The sequence below is a fragment of the Coenobita brevimanus genome, chromosome 84 (genome assembly GCF_032717465.1).
Source record: "Coenobita brevimanus isolate Jiangsu-jjx chromosome 84, ASM3271746v2, whole genome shotgun sequence".
NCBI lineage: Eukaryota > Metazoa > Arthropoda > Malacostraca > Decapoda > Coenobitidae > Coenobita > Coenobita brevimanus.
This window is the reverse complement of record NC_137037.1, coordinates 25,139,500-25,160,148: the sequence shown is the minus strand read 5'-3', so window position 1 is coordinate 25,160,148 and position 20,649 is coordinate 25,139,500. Positions and strand designations below refer to the sequence as shown.

The following is a 20,649-nucleotide window of genomic DNA, read 5'->3' as shown; positions in this document are numbered from 1 at the left end:
ACCCATTTCCAATATTTTACATTTCTTTACATTAAATTTCATTTCCCACGTCCGGCTCCAATTGTGTATCCTATCCAAATCCTCCTGCAGTATTTTACAATCCTCCTCAACCTCTATCTTCCTCAAGATCTTTACATCATCAGCAAACAGACTCGCATAACTGTTCACTCCATCTACCATATCATTTACGTAAATCAGGAACATTACTGGCGCCAACACTGAGCCTTGAGGGACTCCACTTGTTACTTCCCTCCATCCAGACATCTTTTCCTTTATTACTGTCCTCATTTGTCTGTCTCTCAAAAAGTCTCTCATCCATTCCAGAAGTTTCCCCTTTAGTCCTCCTATATATTCTAGTTTCCACATTAGTCTCTTATGAGGTACCTTGTCAAAGGCCTTCTCTAAGTCTAAGTACACACAATCCACCCAATCATCTCTCTCCTGTACCACATCAATCGCTCTTCAGTAAAAGCTCAACAAGTTTGAAACACATGACCTTCCACTTCTGAATCCAAACTGACATTCAGCCAAAATATTCATCTCTTCCAGATATTTTATCCATCTGTCTTTCAGGATTCTCTCACACAATTTGCGACCATGCTGGTTAGAGACACTGGTCTATAATTCAGGGGTTCTTCCCTGTTTCCTCCCTTGTAAATTGGTACCACATTTGCCCTCTTCCATTCTTTTGGCACTTTCCCCTCTTCCAGTGAGTATACAATTAAGCTGTGAATTTTATCCGCCAGTTGTTCTCTGCATTCCTTCAGTACCCAATTAGAAATTCCATCAGGTCCTGGGGCTTTCCTTACATCTTGAGTTTCCAGTAATTTATACACTTCCTGCACCTCCACTTTTATATCTATCATCACCGGAACATTTCTAATCACTCCCTCCCCTTCCACAAGCTCCTTTTCTTTAGTGAAAACTGACTGGAAACGTTTGTTCATTATTTCTGCTTGCATTGCTGCATCCTTAAAGACCTCTCCATCTACTTTCAGCTTGGTGATTCCTTCCTTTTGTTTCAGTTTGCCATTAACAAATCTATAAAACAGTTTGGGTTCATCCTTGCATTTGTCAATTATACCTTTTTCAAAATTCCTTTCTTCTTCCCTACGTATTCTTGTGTATTCGTTTCTTGTTCTTTTATATTCTTCCTTTGTTCTGTCGTTACCTCTCTTTCTCCAATTGTTCCACGCCTTATCTCTCTTTTTTGGCTATTATACACCTTCTATTAAACCACTCCTCTTTCCTGTTTTCTTTCCCTCTTACTCTTGGTACAAATTTTTCCACTCCCAAATTATAGAGGTCTAGAAAGATATCCCACTTCCTCTGTATCTCTCTTGTTTCTCTGAATTTTCTCCAATCCGCATTTTCAAAAAAGTTTCTCAATCCTGTAAAATTTGCTTTGCCAAAGTTGTATCTTCCCTGTCTATGAAGCTCGTCTCTTGGCTCGACGTTTCCTATTAACATCTGGAACTCAATGACCACGTGATCACTTTTTCCCAAAGGACAGAGATATTCCAATGATTCTATTACATCGGGTTCTTTGGTGAACAGTAAATCTAACCTTGCTGGTGTGTCCTCACCTCGAAACCGTGTCTCTTCTTTGATCCACTGCGTCATCACATTATTCATTATTATATTTAATAACATAGTACCCCACGAATCCTCGCCGCCTCCCGAGTACCATTCCTCCCAGTTCACCTCTTTACAATTAAAGTCACCCACCAAAATTATATTATTGCTTTTCTCAATTATTTTTTGCAAGTAGCTAGCCATATCTGAAAACATCTCATGGTATTCGTCATCCTTCCATGCTCTCGTCTTTGGGGGAACATACACTACCGCCATATCTCACTTAACATTCTCTCCAATTTCTAATTTCATATATATCACTTCAGCCCTGCCTTCTCCCATTTCCACAGTATCTACATTTATGTTGTTCTTCACTGCTATCATCACTCCTCCTCCCTTTTTTTCTTTTCTGTCTTTTCTCCACAGTTTGTATTTACCATCTCCCAAATGAACATCAATATCTTCTCTTAATTTGGTCTCTACAAAGCACATGACATCAGGTTCATGTTCTCTCAAGAAATCATTAATTTCGATCCTTGTCGATATGAAACCATCAACATTAGTATATATCACCTTCAAATTATTTTTAACATTATTAATACCCTCTTCTCTCCTACTCTCTGTCCGTACCACTTCCTCAACTTCTGATCTTTCACAACCATCCCCCCTAGTTTCCTTCACTTCTATTTCCTTAAATATCATTTCCTTACTTTCATATCCAATACTCTCCAAAAAAAAGTATTACGTTCTTCCTCTGTCCTCTTATCATTTTTTTCCTTTACTTCTTCCTTTAATGATTTTAAAACTTCTCTTTCTTCTTCATTCAGATCTTTTCTTATTATAATATTTTCCATCCCTGCCTCTTTGCTTAATTTCCAGGTCACTTTAAGTATATCATTTATTACACTTTCTGATGTAAACTTGACTCTCATTGGTCTTGTTTCCCCTTTCTTATAAGGCCCTATCCTCCTTACTTCCTCAATTTCTTTTACCCACTTGTCTCCTTCGGGGTCAATCTTGCCTAATATTCCTCTCACCATGTTCGTGTCTCTCTCGAGTCTTGCGAACCTAACCTTTTCTTCCTCTTCCCTGTTTCCAAATACTACCACACATCTGTTCCTTTCTACAGTTTCTCTCACTATTTTCTCTTTTTTCTTCAGTATTTTCACTACATTTTCTTCCATTTCTTTCTTGTTCATTTCCCTTTCTTCCTGGATGATCTCTCTTAAGCTGACCACTTCTTTCTGTTCTTCTTCTACGTGTGCCCACTTTGCCTTGTGTTCTTCTAGTACATTACTCACCTTCTCCGTTTTATTAGTACTCTCTTCAAGTTTCCTCCTCAGTTCAACATTTTCCCTCTTCAAATTCTTAATCTCTTCATTGGCTGTTTCGTTGGACTGGATTAGACTCTGTATGGTGGTTTCCGTATTTCCTGACACATCCTTTATCACTAGATTCTCTACTTTTTTTTAGAGTTCACTAATCCTCATAATTAATGTTTTCACCAGGTCCATGACATTAGTATTAGCATCAAATCCTTGAAATTCCATTCCCTCATTGTTTACATTTTCGGCCATCTTTAACGTACCGGTAAAGTACCTAAACAGCTGTTACCGAATAAGCCACAAACATTCATGTATACTATTGCCAACAAATCTTTACATTTTTGGTAGTCTACCAACTTTCATTATTTTAAATTTAAAGAAAGACCCTAGGACACAGGACAGACAAAATTCCTGAAACTACTCAAGGTTAGGAGCGATGCCTGGGACGACCTCTCTCTCCGGCTGTTCGTGTGTGTGTGTGATTGCGGACGGGATTGCAATTGCGGAAGTACTTCCGGAACGCAATACCGCAAGTTTTGGACGAGTTTGCCACAATCTCAATTCTGCAACTGAAATAATGTGGTCCGATATTGCCTAAATTGCAGATTGCAAAAGTGAGTGCGAAGGTGCCCAGCTCTGGTAATTAAGGCTCTGCAGTACAATCAGATTGGGCCTGTGTAGGTTTGTATCCAAAGGGTGGTTGGGGTTTACTGCTCATGTAATGCCACTCACGGATGAGTGAGGCTGGTCATCTTAAATGTCAGGACCAACTTGCCTAGCCCCAGGCTCCTATGCTCCTCATGGGGCAACACAGGATTGGATGATGGATGGATGGATGGATGTAATAAGAAACTGGGTTGGAACCAGGACTGATCCTTGTGGCATGCTGGCATTAATTGAGTGGAAGTTGGAATACGCATCATCAACTTTTATCTTTCTGTTGCTAAGGTATGAGAAAATCATTGGAACAAAAGATGATAGGCCATGGCAACGGAGTTTGGACAGCAGGGAACAGTGCTACACTCCGTCAAAAGCTTTAAAAATATCAAGGGGTACTGCATGGGTTTCTCAGTGTTGGTCAGCTGACATTTTTTTCATTGGTTCATTTTTTCTTTTTAATGCAAGGAAGAAGGAACCAAAGACAAGAAGACCACAAGACTGTTCCCTCCAACAAAAAACAAAAACAAGAAAAAAGCGATCCAAATTCAAGATTTGTTCATTTCGAGATGCCTGGACACAGTGTGTTTGAAAGACTGGAGGTCATAGGCAGTAGAAAAAAGACAGAGAAGGACAGTTCCAGAGTTGACCTGTTGCATACATGAAGGACTGGGAGTACCAGTTAACTTTTGCATTAGAGAGTTGGACAGAAAAGTGATGAGAGTTTGTTGATAGACAGGTTCTAGGCACCCACCATAGTGGCAGAGGGATGCAAGCAGACAGTTCCGAGGAGCAGCGACCATTGACATAGCAACAGAAAAGAGATAATGATACAACAGTGCAGTGAAGAGACAGAGGTTGAAGGGAGCCAGTATTAGCAGGAGAACTGATGAGATGAAAAGCCTTTGACTCCACCTTATTGAAAAGAGCTGTATGTGGGGAAACTGACCAGACAGGAGAGTTATATTCTACACCAGGGTGAATAAAACCTGTATATAAAGTCAGCAACTGTGCAGGGGTGAAGAAGACACAAAGTTGGCTTGGCACACCTAATCTTTTGGAAGCAGATTTTGCAAGAGAAGTAATATGATCTTTCCAAGATAAATCCCATGAGAATGAAACTCCATGTACGTTTAAAGATGATGCAGGATTGAGCTGGATATTGTTAAACATTAGAGGATACTCCTGCAGAAGACTTTGACAGGTTGAAAGCTATAAGAACTGGGTTCTTGATGCATTAAAAAACCAAGATATGAGCCAAGTCAGACATTAGGTGTGCCATAGCCTCTTCCCTTGTTTGTTGAAGTAACTTCTGAGATGGACAATACAGAACGTGAATGGAAAGGTGAAGGGTGGAGTCATCAATATATGAGCAGATAAGGTTAGATGTACAGCTTAGAGGGTCACTGATGAACACAAGGGAGAGAATCAGTGATGGGATAGAACCCTGAGGAACACCCCTATTGATAGCTCTATGAGAAGAACAATGGCCATCTATAACAGTGGCTATTGAATGACTAGAATGGAACCTAGAGATGAAGGCACAAATCAAAGGATAGAAACCACAAGAAGGCAGTTTGGAAATGAAAGCGTTATGCCAGACTTGAACAAAAGCTGTTGAGATGTCACATGCAATGGCAAAGCTTACACCAAAGTCCAGAAAAGACAGTGACCAGGAGCCTGAAAGGCAGGTGAGAAGACTGATAGTGGAATGTTCTTGGTGGAACTCATACTGACAATCAGAAAGACGGTTGTAATAGGAAAGGAGCTTAAACAATTTTTTGTTAAGAATAAATTCAAAAATTTTTGAAATACAAGACATTAGAGCAACTGGACGATAGTTAGAGGGCTGGAAATGGTCACCCTTCTTTGGGAGGGGCTGAATGAGAGCAAACTTCCAGCAAGATAGAATGCTACAAGTTGACAGACAAAGGTGAAAGAGTTTGTCTTGGCAGGGTGCATGGAAGAATAGTTCTTAAGAACAACAGGAGGGACCCCAGCAGGCCCATATGCCTTGTTAGTGAGGCTAGTCAAGGCAGAAAATACATTATTTGGAGAAATTTTAATGTCAGTCATGAGGAAGTCAGAGAGGGGAAGTGATGGAGGAACAGCACCGGAATCATCTAAGGCGGAATTGGAAGAGAAAGTCTGAGCTAAGAGTTCTGCTTTATCAGCAGCAGAAACAGTTACAGAGCCAACAGGGTGGAAATGCAGAGGGAAGGATGATGAGGTAAAATTCTTAGAAAAGTTTTTGGCAAAGTGCCAGAAGGAACAGGAAAAATTTGAGTTGGAGAGTTTGGAGCAATTACATGTAGTATGAATGAAATGTAGTCACTCGATTATCCAGACGTTTCGTATCCAACGTGCTCTGTATCCGAACATTAGGTTTTAGCTCTATTACAGTATATCCACATCCAGATTTATTTGTCCACATCCTAATGTTAGGCCTTGGCTCTATTATATCTTTATCCAGATTTATTTGTCCGTATCCGAACATAAAATTTCCAACATCGCCTGTGGAGCAGCCTACAAATTCAAAAAATCGGCCAACCTCTCTGGCCACGTGCAGGTAATAGACCCTAAAACACAAGCTGAGCAAATATGGCTGTCCAGCTCCTCACCAACTGGTCAAAGACATCCGCTGCCCAGATCACTCTGATGCTACCAGCTATGCATGAGTAATACAGACCCTAACCCACAAGCACAGCAAACATGGCCATCCAGATCCTCACCGAACAGTCAAAGTCTCCCAGCTGCCTGGACCACTTGGATGCTCCCTGGCATACGCAGCCATTCGCCTCCCTACTGAATAGTCAAAGTTGCTTGGCCGGCCAGATTACTCAGACACTCTCTGAGGCCATGATGGGCGGGGCTCCAGTGCTGCTCATTTGCCTGGCCAAGTGAAATTGACCCTTGCACTCACAGGTTAGTTTGGCATTGTTTACTTGTGAACTCATAGCCAAGCGTGGATGGAGACATGGCAGCACAGTGTTCTCACGGCGGTACCACACCTCAGTTCCTGACTTTCTCCCGTAGGTGTGGATGTTCTTGTAACCATGGCTGTTTCCATTGTTGCATCTGTGATGGTTCCCTATCTTAGGCCTTGATTTTCCTCTGTGGCATTCTCATGTGTGTGATGATGGCCTCATCACAATCCAAGAAGTGAAAGAGGAAGGTTTTGACTCTGGAGAAGAAGCGTCAGATATTAGGCAAGGTTAACGAGGGCTGGACCACTTCAAGCATTCTGCAAGAATATGATCTGGCCCGTTCAACCTTGTTTGATATCATGAAATCAAAGCCCAATCTGACTCAGTATGGACTTAACTATGGCAAAGCCACTCAGAAGTTCGACAGGACAGTGATGTGACAGCCCCGCCACGCCATCATCAACCAGTCAACTTTGGTTTGGTTCCACCAACAACAAAGTGTCAGCGAGCTTCTACGTGGGACCACGCTGAAGGTGGCAACTGAGAAGTTTAAACGCCTACACAGCCTGCACGACCTCAAGGCATCTGAAGGTTGGCTCTTCCGGTTCAAACTTCCACATGGACTTACTGGCCGCAAGACACATGGCAAGGCTTTGGACGCAACAGCAGAGGACATTGAGCCGTTTCCCCACAAAGTGCAGTGCCTAATCGATAACGAGGGCCTTGCTTTCGGTCAAGCGTACAGTGCTGACAAAAGTGGCCTCTTCTACCTCTCCTTGCCCACCAACACCCTGGAAGAAGAGAGGGAGAAGACTGTGCCTGGCCGGAAGTTGTCCACACAGCATGTCTCAGTCTTGTGTTGTACCAATGCTAACGGATGCACTGCCTCAGGCCCGTTATTGTTGGACGTACAAAACAGCCACATTGTCTCCGTGGGCTGATGGATAGCCTGTCTATTGTGTAGTACATTCCGTGAAGGCCTGAATTACCTGTAAGATCTTCAGAGAGACTGGTTCCACAGACACTTTCTCAAGGAGGTTATCCATTATCAAATGGAGGAACATGGTATTCCTCGTGATCAGGTACAGGCACTCCTGATCCTCGACAATACCACTACGCATCCATTCAAGAAGGAATTGGTTGCTGATAATGGTCATATCAGGTGCATGTTTCTCCCTCCTAACACAACTGCTCTCATTCAACCAATAGACCAAGGTGTTTTTGTGGCAGTAAAGAGACTACCATCGGAGTTTCCTGGACGAGGTGATGGTGGTGCTAGAGGATGAGCAAGGGGTCAACACACATGGGGAGCGGACTTTGGAAAATCTTCACTCTTACAATATCGTCTGCAGTGTTCAGCTGCATGAAGGTTTGGAAGGAAGTCTCTGTCAAAACCCTCGAAAGTAGTTGGTCTCGTCTCCTTCAGGGATATGAGGTTGTGCACGACTCTGAGGGATTTGACGTGGATGATTTCCACCTTCGTCTACGTACAGCAAGCAAGGATGTGGATGTCGACGACATGAGGGAGTGGTTGGACGACAACAGTGGCGATCCAGGTTATCAGACATTATCTGATGAAGAGATTGTCACTGCTGTCTAAGCGGGACAAAATGAGGACAGCGGCAAGGATGAGGACCCTGACTCAGAGCACCCCACCACTCCATCACTCCCTCGTCTTGGTGCGCTACGTGCTGGCACTCAGCAAGTGCTCGAATATGCCAAACAACCGCACTGCTACAGGGAGTTGGTGCCGCTGAAGCTGGATCTGTAAGCAGTCAGGGATGCTCCATCCTCCGTCAGAATCGTCGCACATATCCTCATACCAAGATTGACTCCTTCTTCAAGTCTGCCATCCCCACATGTGCGAGCCCATTCTCCCCGCCACCACCTTCTCGCCTCCAGTCTTCACCCTTGGACCCACAACCAAGCACATCGACAGCCATCAAGTCGCCATTTCACGTGAGCTTGTGGCTGTCTTCAGATTCTTCTGTGGTGGGTAGGGCTCCATCACCTCATCGCACGTCCCCACTCATCACCCAGCTCCAGTGGATGGTGGAGGAGGAGGAGGAGGAGGAGGAGAAGGAGGTGTTTGACATTTGTTGAACACCAGCTGGGGTCTAGCGAGTTACGATGCCTGTCCACCATTCACTGGGGGGTAACTACTGCACTATGAATTTTTTCTCTATTTTTATTGTTTATGCATTGTTTTCTTAGTGTCTAGCATTATACTGGATATTTTCATGTGTGTTTTGATGTATAAATACAGTACTGCACAGTAGCTGAAAGACCGAAGAACACTGCTACAATTAGGCAAGGGACTGTACATACACGTTGGGTATGGGTAGGGTGTTGGTAGGTAGTATGATGCTCTGTATCCAGATTTCGTCCGTATCCGGATATAGCGATGGCTCTATTGCGTTGTATGATTGAGGAATTACTGTATTATTAGAACAGTAAAGAACAGACTTAGTACGGTTCCAGGCAGAAACATAAAAGAGATGAGATTCAAGGGTGGGTTGAAGGCCCCTGTCCTTGTTGTGGACTGCATTAGAATAAGAGTGATTAAACCAAAGTTTTTTTTTTTGCATTAGTCACACGATATGAGAAAGAAATACATGTGCTTCCAAGCCTGAGAGAATAACCTCCAAAATGTGTGAGGCACAGTCAGATGGCTCTCAGCCATGGAAGCAATAATCACTGCAGGAAAAATCAGAGAAGTACTGCCTGAGAACCTATCAATCAGCAGCTCCAAAGTGCCAAAGCCACTGCTTTTTGGGAGGTTCACAGGCCTTACTGGAGTGATAGGGAAGGTTAAGATTATAAGAATGTGACCTAAAGAGCCCAAGGGAGAGTAAAGATTAATAGCATGTGCAGAAGGCTGGTGTGAGCCAAGAGACTGAATGTATTAGTAGTGGATCTTTCATGACAAAAACTATACTGTCATTAATTAAGTTGCTGGATTCAAGATGTTTAACAATAGGCTCATTACAATCTCAAATACTTTACAAAGAGGAGAGGTGATAACTATTGGTCTGTAATCAGAGTGGTCAGAGGAACTTTGTTTCTTTTGGACTGAATGGATATAGGCTTTTTTCCAAGAATTAGGGAATGAAAAGGTATGGATGCATAGTCTGAATACTTTAGCCAGCACAGTAGCAAGTTCTGGGAACACTTTTTAAAAATGATTGGAGGAATTCCATCTAGACCTGGAGCTTTGTTGTTTGGTAAATTGTCTAGGATGGAGTTTATATCTTATGTGGAGCAACTTCACAGAAGCCGAGTTTAAGTACAGTGACATTTTGACTAACTCCCTCTAAGGTAGAATTTATGACAAACATAACAACAGGGATCTTTGCTTTTCCACGTGGGGTCATTTGTAACATTTCCATCTGAAGATTTTAGTGGAGGAATGGGTTATGATTTGCTAAAGTTGTTACTGAAACAACTGAGAGTTGATCTAAATATTCTATTGTCATTAGGATTACTGTATTTAATAGTTTGGAAGCTTGGTTGTGAAGAAAGTTTGATTTAGTGTGATTTATTACTGCTTCTGCATGGTTTCTCGTAATTTCAAATCGATTGAGAGATTCAGATGTTTTATTTTTTAAGTAAAAGTTATATGCTAAGGACTTTGGGGTCATTGTTCTGGCACAATTGCTGTTAAACCATTTTTGGAATCTGATCTTTTAGTAAATTGTTGACTGGGTATGAACATTTCCATACCAGCTTGTATTAAGTTATTAATGTGGGACTGGGCAGAACTAATGTCAGTGGAGAGGAAAGACTGCCATGGAATATATGCAAGATAATTTCAAAATCCATCCCAGTCTGCCCTATCAAAGTGCCATCTGGTCACCCTGATACGTTCAGAATGTGAAGGTTTGTGGAAACTGACTAATGAGGCTTTAATGAAATTGTGGTCAGAGGATGCAAGTGGTGACAGTACCTCTATCCTGTATTGATCTGGGTTATTTCTCAGGAACAGGTCCAAGAGATACATGCCATGGTCAGGATTATCTGGTATTCTGGTTGGCTGTTTTACCAAGTGCATGAGATTGAACAATTCTGCAAACAGTTCGCCATCTACACCAGTGTCGTCAGTCCTGGCAGAATGCAATAACCACTCTACATTATGGGCGCTTTGCGAATTTTCTTCAAATCTGGTTTGTAATTTGTACCTTATCCAACAACACATTATAGCATTCAGTCCCCAAATGCTTCGTTTCATTTTGTTCTTGCTATTTACAAATACCTTTCCTCAGCTTAAGAGAGGCTTTTCAGACTAGAGGGGTTAGCTACAGCATTCAGTAACTATTTATCTACATATCTTGGCTGCTTCCCCCCACAAAAAAGGGGGGTAGCTGAGGCTGGATAACACACTCACAATTTACTCATCCACACATAAACATTTACACTTATCTTAGCCCCAAGGACAGAAGGGACAGATCCTCACTGCACCACACTGCACGAGGGTCAGCTGTGCAGTGTAATCAGTGAAATCCACAGCAGGACCCGACAGTAGAGCTGGTTTTCCCCTGCCACATCGAAAAGGACCCATCCCCTTACCCGCACCTGACCTGATCTGCTGACCAGAACGAATGCAGGAGAATATCCCCTCGGGGCCGTGTCACCTATTCACAACTTCTCTCCAGTCATTTCTATCACAAGCAGCCACTCTTCCTTGCTCTACAGACATCCCTCTCACATCTAACTCTCTCTATACACTGTCCATCCATCCCATCCCTGGTCTTCCTCTCAAACTTACATCTCTCACATCCAATCCAGTTATCTTTTTCACCAATTGCTCTTCATCCATTCTCTCCATATGCCCAAACCATCGCAGCACTCACTGCTCAACTCAATCAGCCATCTCCCACAAAACTCCAGTTTTCCTTCGCACTTCATCATTTCTCAGTTGATCCATACTCGTCATTCCACACATACGCCTCACACACCTAATCTCCATTACATTCAAACTTTTCCTCTCTGTTATACCCATATTCCGTGTTTCAGCCCCATATAAAGCAGTCAGTAACATTCATTCATTCATTCATCGTCCAATCCTACATTGCCCCATCAGGAGTGTAGAAGCCTTGGGCAAGCAAGTTGGTCCTGACATATAAGATGAGAGTGACCAGCCTCACTCATCCCTGAGTGGCATTATGTGAGCAATAAACCCCAACCACCCCTTGGATATAAACCTTCACCGGCTCAATCCGATTGGAGCTCCATAATTACCCACTAAACCACCAGGCGCCAATATTTGGTTATATGATTACCATCCAGCATAGTAAATGGTTTCCTTGTGTACAGGAAACCATTTGGCTTGTCACTCAGTGTAGTCACCCACAGGCAAAAGGAAGAGAAAAGAATGAAGGAAAGAAAGACAGAAGAGGAAATGTAAAGTCACCCGTAGGCAGAAGGATAAGGAAAGAATGATGGAGAGAAAAACAGAAAAGGATGGAAGGAAAGAAGGATGAAGAAGAGGAAAGGGCAGACACCCGAGAGTGGCACTACATCGAGTGAGTGGATGGTGAGCGCCCCCACCTACCACATAGTCAGTAACTAAAAAAGAAAAAAAAAAAATGCAAGGGAGCTTTCCTAAGATAAACAGTTTTCTGGTGACAGAAGGATCAGAATGAAAAACTATTGTCATATCTGAATATGTTATATAAAATCACTGTTTTTGAATGGGTTAATGAAAAAATAATAATAATAATAACTTTTAACAAGAACTTAGTCAACAAGAATTTAAAACTGGAGGCCGTAGCACGGGCCGAACAGGGTAGTACTCCCGAGGGGAATGGGAATGCTGGTGATAGGGAGAGCTGGAGCTCCTGTTTCACTAGCTATCTAACCATCCCCCTTTGCTGACCTTTTCAGTGTGACAGTAACATGGAGAGTAGACCAGCATAGCCTCCCAAACATTACCTCTAACTATCTATGCACTACACCACATGCACTTTACATTTCACACAACGTATCCCACTACGTTACAGGGGTTGGCGCCAGCAAGGGCATGCGGCCAGAAAACTTTGCCCCCGCTACCTAGTGGCGGACTTCTGGGGGGAGGCGTGGCGGGGGTTCCGCCGGCATAGATCATGGGTCCAGGGCGAGATGGGGCTCGGGCCTGTGCTAGAGGGTACAGGGCATTGCGGTTCCCAGGCTGCCGCTGCCGCCCAATAGAGAGGGGCCCGAACCTGGGAGTAGCGTCCCAGGAGGCTGCCCTATCAGTGGGTGTATAATGGCGGGATAGTTGCAGTGCCAAGACGCGCTTGGAGGGTGTCCCTGCAGCTGTCCTGGCAGGGTGCCCCGAGGCCACTACCACAGCCACTGGTAAGCTGGTGGGCTAGGGGTCCCAGATCCATTACCTGGACCTGGGATTGTGCGGTGAGTGGGACCTGTGCTGTGTCTGTCCCCATTTATTAATACTGAAGATGACAAAACAAAAAAGGTTTCAAAGCAAGCCTGAGGACAGTAAATCACCCATGGGGATGAGGGTGGGTTCATGGAATGTGGGAAGTTTGAGGGGAAGAGCAGGGGAAAGTCGTTGAGGCATTCAGTAGGAGGTGGGTGGACGTGGGCGTGTTTGCAGGAAGTCCGGTACAGGGGTGGATCAGCCAGAAAGATTGTTGGGAAGGACTGTTGCTATAAGTTGTTTTGGCAGGGGAGGACAGATGGATATGGAGGTGTTGGTGTGATGGTTGCGGAGAAATGGGTGGAATATGTCATGAATGTTTTGAGAGTAAGCGATAGGATATTGGTTGTGAAAATTCTGTTGGGAAGAAAGATAGCTGTGATTATATCGGTATATGCTCCACAGGCAGGATTGGATGAATCAGAGAAAGATAGATTTTGGGATGATTTAATACGTGTAGTGGGTGGTATGCGTGGATGATGAGATAGTGATTTTGGGAGGGGACTTAAATGGTCATGTAGGTGAAGCAGCCCAAGGTTATGAAGGAGTGCATGGGGGCTGTGCATATGGTCTAAGGAATGCAGAAGGGGAAAGGATACTCGAGTTTGGGGAGGCAACGGACATGATTGTGTGCAACACATATTTTAGGAAAAGAGACAGTAGGTTAATTACGACTATGAGTCTGGGGGAAATAGCAGTCAGATAGATTATTTTCTGGTTAGGAGGGCCGATAGGAGGTTAGTGAGGGATGTTAAAGTTATAGGAAGTGAGGAGTGTGTGCAGCAGCACAAACTACTGATTTGTGATATGGTGCTTAAAGAACAAATGATGAAAAAGAGGACTTATGTACCTAGGAGGAAAATATGGAAGCTGAAAAACCAAGTAGTAAGGGATGCCTTCTATAGCGAGTTGAGGAGAGTGGTGGCTGAACAGGGAGCTGTAGACAGAGGCGTTAATGAACAGTACAGAGCCCTCAAGAACAATTTCTTGAGAGTTACTGATGTAACATGCGGCTGGACAAGAGGACCACCAAGACATAAAGTAACTTCATGGTGGGATGAGGGTGTAGAAGCTGCAATTAAGGAGAAAAGAAGGCTTTTCCGGGAATGGAAGAAGGGTGGTAGTTAAAGAGGAATATTTGGCTGCCAAGCGTAGGGCTAGGAGAGAGGTATACAGGGCAAAGTCTGAGTCACAGAGACAATTACTTGATAACCTAAATCATGGGGAAAGGAAAAATATATTTAGGGTGGCAGGTCAGGTGAAGGGATATCATAGGTGAGCAGTGTGTGAAGAATGATGAAGGAAGGGTAGTGGTGAACAGTAGGGATATTAAAGATGCATGGAGAGAGCATTATAACCGGTTGTTGAATGAGGAGTTTGACTGGGACAGGGAAGGTTTGGAGCCAGCAGATCCAGTGTCTGGCCCTTGGCCTTTGATTGATACTGCTACTGTGAGTGAGGCAATAGGCAGGATGAGGGTGGGGAAGGCAGCAGGTGTGTCTGGGTTGACTGCCGAAATGTTGAAGGCCTCAGGCGATATAGGGGTGAGTTTAGTCACTGACCTGATAAATAGGATTATTTATGAGTGTGTTGTCCCAGATGATTGGCTGAAGAGTGTAATTGTAAATGTGTATAAAGGGAAGGGTGATGCCCTGGAAAGAGGGAATTATAGAGGTATAAGGCTTTTAGATCAGATAATGAAGGTAATGGAGAGAGTTTTAGAAGGTATGATTAGAGAAAGAGTGAATATTGATGAGATGCAGTTTGAGTTTATGCCAGGTAGGGGGACCACTGATGCCATATTCATTGTTCGACAGCTTCAGGAAAAATATATTGGTAGGAGAAGGGATCTTTATTTTGTTTTTGTTGATTTGGAAAAGGCCTTTGACAGAGTCCCTAGAGAGGTGGTGAAGTGGGCAATGAGAAAGCTTGGCTTGGAGGAGTGGCTGGTTAGGGTGGTTATGGCCATGTATGTGGGTGCTCACACCCAGGTGAGAGTGAATGGAGATTTGAGTGATGAGTTTTCCGTGAATGTTGGTGTGCATCAGGGGTCAGTCTTGAGTCCCATGTTGTTTATCACGGTACTTGAAGGCCCTTTCACGTGACTTTTAGAAACGGACTCTGTGGGAGTTGTTGTATGCTGATGATTTGGTGTTGATTGCAGAGAATGAAAGGGAGGCGGAGGAAAGGTTTAGGAAGTGGAGAGATGGTATGGGGCAAAAGGGTTTAAGGGTAAATGCAGATAAAACAAAAAGTGATGATATCTAGGGTTGGTAAGGCGGTACTGTCAAAGACGAGGGAGAGTGGCCATGTGCAGTTTGCCACAAGGGCGTGGAAGTAATTCCATCTTGTGCGGTGTGTGTGATAAATGGGTGCATAAGAGATGTAGTGGTATGAGAGGTAGACTGCGAGATAATGCTGATTTTATGTGTACGGCGTGCCGGGTGAGCAGGTGGAGATCGTCAGACGTGAAAGAATTGAACTTGCTGGTGAATCTCTTGAGTGTGTGGAAGAGTTTTGTTATTTAGGAGACATGTTGTGTGCTGGAGGTGGGGCTGGAGCTAGCTCTGTGGCTAGGGTGAGAAGTGGTTGGAAGAAGTTCAGGGAGCTCTTGCCTCTCCTGACATTGAGGGGGCTCTCCCTACGTGCTAAGGGGTCTTTGTATGCAGCGTGTTAGGAGTGTAATGCTGTATGGCAGTGAGACCTTGGCAGTGAAGGAGGAAGACATTCGCCGGCTCAGACGTACAGAAATGACAATGATTAGGTGGATGTGCAGTGCGTCCCTGTGTCCAAGGCCTGGAGGGGCTGGGTTTACAATGGAAGAGTTGAGAGGTAGGATGGGACTGGAGTGTATTGGTGTTGTGATGAGGAGAGGTAGATTGAGGTGGTTTGGACATGTGGAGAGGATGGGGGATGATAGTTGGGTGAGGAAGGTGAGAAGTGTTAATATTGGGGGTGGGGTTATGAGGGGTAGACCGAGAAAGACATGGGACGAGGTCATTAAGTGTGACCTTAGGGTTAAGGGACTGAACAGGGAGGCTGCAATGGATCGTGCAGCGTGGAGAGCCGCCATTAGGTGACCAAGGCCGACACATGCAAGCATGTTGGAGCCTTTAAAAACGAAAACGAAAACGAACGAGTAAAGGTGGATCACACACTTACTTTGGAGCCACTTGACACCTGGTACTGAGTTTCTGTAGTCCCTGCACAAATGACACAGCACTATCATCACTGGTTACTATGTATGCCACTGGTCCACCTCTGCCATTCTGCTCACGTGCTACCAACACATAAACTGCATTTCCATACTGCCGTAAGCCTGTAAGAGCAGGTATAGGTAAGTCTCTGTTACATATCACTTTTTCACTTCTATTATTTTTTGCAGTTAAATTCACAATGACATACAAAAAGTAATGCCTATTAACGTTCTACTGATGCCTATGAACCTGACCTGTCATTTCCTCTTATTTACAATACCAGATGTAGGGAAAGAGCTATGATATTTAGTAACACTCTGCTGACATTTTACAAGGACTTTATTATAGATTTTCTTGCAGTTCAGGCAGTCTTCATTGTAAGTCTGGGATGTGGTTCAACATATCACATCATTTTCCATAAAACTGGAATTGTATCCTGGGGGATATGGTACTGGCAAGTCAGTTTTATAGGTAAACAGGTATCACTTGAATTTTAATGGGAAAATTTTCTCTAAGTTAGTTTCTTACTAGCCTGGAATGACTATAAAATGGGTTTATTGTAAATATTTAAAGACTGGAGAAAGCATCTTCCTAAGAGAAAACCAAAACTGGGATGGAAGAAGGTGAGTTGTACAGAGAATGGCAACTTGTAGTGGCAGGCTGTGGCAATGAGTGGACAGAGAACTTAGGAGGCAATTAACCCGCGGCATCCCGCCGAGTTCTTTAACGTCCACACATTTTGTCACTGCCAATCCCGTCGACGTACATAAACGCAAATCAATTGCAAGGTCCCTAATTTGCACAATTTTCAATTTTCGCACGTGATTTTTGGTACGTATACACGTGACACCTTCCTCTACAAGATGCCAGGCAAGGACAATGCCTTACCCAGCATGACCTCCTCCCCCTCCCTGCACGCCATTGTTTCAGCAATTCACCTATTATCAGTGACCTGGCCAGTAAAGCCATGTCATGCCATGGTATGAAATTCAGGGCCAGAGTGATTCCCCAATCAATGACAATGTGGAGGACAAACTTTACATAGCATTAGAGGAAGAAACTGTCAGAAATGATGATCAGATAATGTGGCAAAAAAAGGTCAGGTATGGTGATGAGTTAGTGAGTGAAACAATGCTTACAATGCCTATAATGCTGCTTAAAAACCAATATACTCTTGTACTACATATATATTCGTACTAAGTAAATAAATAAATACCGTTTATGAGTGGTGTGAAATAATTATCCTCCCACAGAACTCGTTTTCTTTGGTGCCAGCCTGTTAGAAAACCCAGTAAGGTAAGGAGGTACTCCTACCTGTATCGAGTATCTTAAACCTCAGGTGAGCAATTTCTCTATGAATTTTAGATGTTTCTCACCAAAAGCGGAGGTTTGAGCCAAAAAAATTTTTTTTCCAAAAATGGTCGTTATTGGGGGAAGTCAGTGGTGGAAAAGTGGTCAGGATGGGGCGGGTTAAGTTTTAATCATCATGGACAAGGTCCAGAAATACGAATCTGGCAAGGGATGGATGTGTACACTTTCCTGGATGCAAAACCTTAAAAACAATGGCACTATATAACATATCTGTTGGGACGGTCAGCAACCACCATACATGATAATGTACAGTAATGTGATGAGTAATCTGTATGAATATCACTTTCATTTACTTTGCTAATGTTAAGACAAACATAACACTGTCAAGCTAGCTGATATCCAAATTAACACTGAACTGATATTAAAACAAGGAACATTAAATGATGAGTGCTTGCTAATATAAACTGTAAGTACATTTTTGTGAACGCAAGCCTTGTTCACCCAATATCAGCTTTCCATACTGCACAATCTCTGTGTAGAAGTTGTGTAGATTGGCTTGGGAAGAGGGAAGGGTTCCAGAGGACTGGAAATCAGGTATAATTGTTCCTCTGTACAAAGGAAAAGGGGAGAGAGAAGTATGTGGTAACCATAGGGGTATTTGCCTTCTTAGTGTGACTGGTAAAATATATGGTAGAATACTCATTGATAGGGTTAGGCATATGACAGAGGAGCTAGTTGGAGAAGAACAAGGGGGATTTAGGAAGGGAAAAGGATGTGTAGATCAGATATTTGTTCTAAGATGTTTAGCGGAGAAGTATCTAGAGAAGGGAAGGAAAGTGTATGCTGCCTTCATGGACTTGGAGAAAGCTTATGACAGAATAGATAGGCAAGGTATGTGGAAGGTATTAAGAATATATGGAGTGGAGGGGAAATTGTTGAGTGCTGTGAAGAGTATGTACGAGGGAGCTAGGGCTACGGTACGAGTGGATGGTGAGCTGAGTGAGTTCTTTGATCTCAATGTGGGACTGAAACAGGGGTGTGTGATGTCTCCATGGCTGTTTAATATATATATGGATGGGGCTGTAAAGGAGGTGCAAGGTAGGGCAGTGGATGTGGGGGTGGCCCTAATGAATGAGGGTGAGATTTGGAAGCTTCCGGTGTTGGTGTTTGCTGATGATACAGTATTGTTGAGTGAAGATGAATGGGAGTTGCAAGGTTTGGTGAATGAATTTGGGACAGTGTGTAGGAGGAGGAAGCTGAAAGTTAAAATAAACAAAAGTCAAGTTATGGTGTTTGAGAGGAATGAAGTCACAGAGTGTGCAGTGAGGTTGGATGGTGAGGATATGGAGAATGAGAGTGCATTCAAGTACTTGGGTAGTGTGATGAGTAAGGATGGAACTTTGGGGGATGAAGTACGTGAAAGGGTACAGCAGGGAAGAAAGGTTGTTGGTACACTGAAAGCAGTGATGAGAAATAGGAAGGTGAGTATGGAAGTTAAGAAGTCACTGCATGATGGTATTGTGATCCCTACCCTGACGTATGGAAGCGAGGCGTGGACCTTGCAAGAGGGGAACAAGTCAAGAGTGAGAGCAGTGGAAATGAGTTACCTGAGAGGAGCATGTGGAGTGACGTGGAGGGACAGGTTGACGAATGAAGAAGTGAAGGAACGTTGTGGGGTAGATGTGGATGTGGTTGAAAAGATTAGGAGAAATACACTGAGGTGGTTTGGACATGTGGAGAGAATGGAGAATGAAAGACTGACTAAGAGGGTGTATGTAGGTGAGGTGGAGGGAGGGAGAGGGAGGGGTAGACCGAGGATGAGGTGGAGGGATGGAGTTGAGAGGTATATGAGGGAGGGGGGGGTGAGTTGAGGGGAGGGGAGTCAAATGGTGGGTGACAGAGTGACTTGGAGGCGTTTTGTCTGCGGCCACCCTTTGCGGGATTAGGGCGTAGGGCTATATAGATAGATAGATAGACAATCTCTGTTCAATCCCTTAACGTTTAGATCATTATTGCAGGACCCTCCTTGATCTTTTCACCCAATCTATGCTCTCCATGCTCTCTAAATGACTATAGTAGGACTCGCCTAAATATGCAGCTGTAGTGTGTCCCGCACCTGTGTACAGTGTTGCCACGTTTTCTATACCATTATCTCTCTCTCTCTCTCTCCTGGCGGGAGATGTGAGCCACCCTGAGTACTTTTAATTCTTTCATAAGTTATTTATAATTGTGCTTTCATTTGTTAATTTGGTTTCGTTATATTTAGTGATATTTATCATTTTTTGTATACGGCAACAGATGACCTGTTATTGCAGTACCATGATTGATTTTCATTCATTCATTCTCTTTCCCCTTCCCCCCTCGCGAGTGAATGTTTTTTTTTTTACTTCGGTATTGGCATATGTCTATAATTTTGTCCTACATATTAGCTTATGATTATAAATGTGATTATTCCTCGCCCTTAAAATTACGGTAAAAGCCAGTAAATGTGAGCATTTTTCCCTAGCAACACCTGTACAAGCTATGCTTGGGTCTATGGAGGTACGTACTTTACCTCAGTCCAGACTGGGTGTGTCAGTGTTGCCACTCAGAAGAATTATATGAATTATTTCTTTTACTTTGGATATTAGCATATTTCTTCTTTTTTCAGGCTCATTATCTTATATCTATAACTGTGATATTATTACCTACCCTAAAACTACGCTAAAAACCATTAAAAGTGACTACAATTTCTTTTAGCAACACTGTACAATAAGTATGCCATGTTTCTGTGTTATTGTATAAATATTTTATGCATAATAAGATTACTGTTGATTCATCCATCTAAATACACAAGTGTAAGTTTTATTCACCTGAATTTATCGTATTTGTGATGCCTTGTACATAAATAGCTTCCGTTTCACATCGCAAGTTGGGGAAACGTGGCAGCATTGTACACAGGTGCGGGCCACACCAAAGCCGCAAATTTAGGCGAGTCATACTATAGCCACCTCAATCTCCCTGTATGTATCACATGCTATAGCTTGCCATCTGCAGTCATGTGGTTTACGGAAGCACTGCAAATTCATCTGGTCATTTACACTCATGTATGGTCACACCTATGCACATCCTTCCCCTTTTCTGTTCAAATTGTATTATTTCTGTACACTTCTCACTTCTGACACTGAATCATCAAAATCTCGACCAACTTATGTAATGTGATGCCATGTGCTACAACGCCAACAATTCAGCACCTTAGC

General features: G+C 43.3%; 2 protein-coding genes across 2 annotated transcripts in view; one reads left to right on the top strand and one right to left on the bottom strand.

Annotated features, from left to right (window-relative positions):
- The window catches only part of LOC145410222 (GTP-binding protein 10), a 364,639-nt gene that overhangs the window by 84,150 nt on the left and 259,840 nt on the right, over positions 1-20,649 (top strand). The window lies entirely within an intron of this gene.
- LOC145410221 (uncharacterized) overlaps positions 1-20,649 on the bottom strand; it is a 241,139-nt gene that overhangs the window by 213,304 nt on the left and 7,186 nt on the right. Inside the window, exon 3 of the mRNA XM_080280438.1 lies at positions 16,065-16,221. Within this exon, the coding sequence (XP_080136564.1) occupies positions 16,065-16,221 (157 nt within the window). The remainder of the gene's footprint in view (positions 1-16,064; positions 16,222-20,649) is intronic.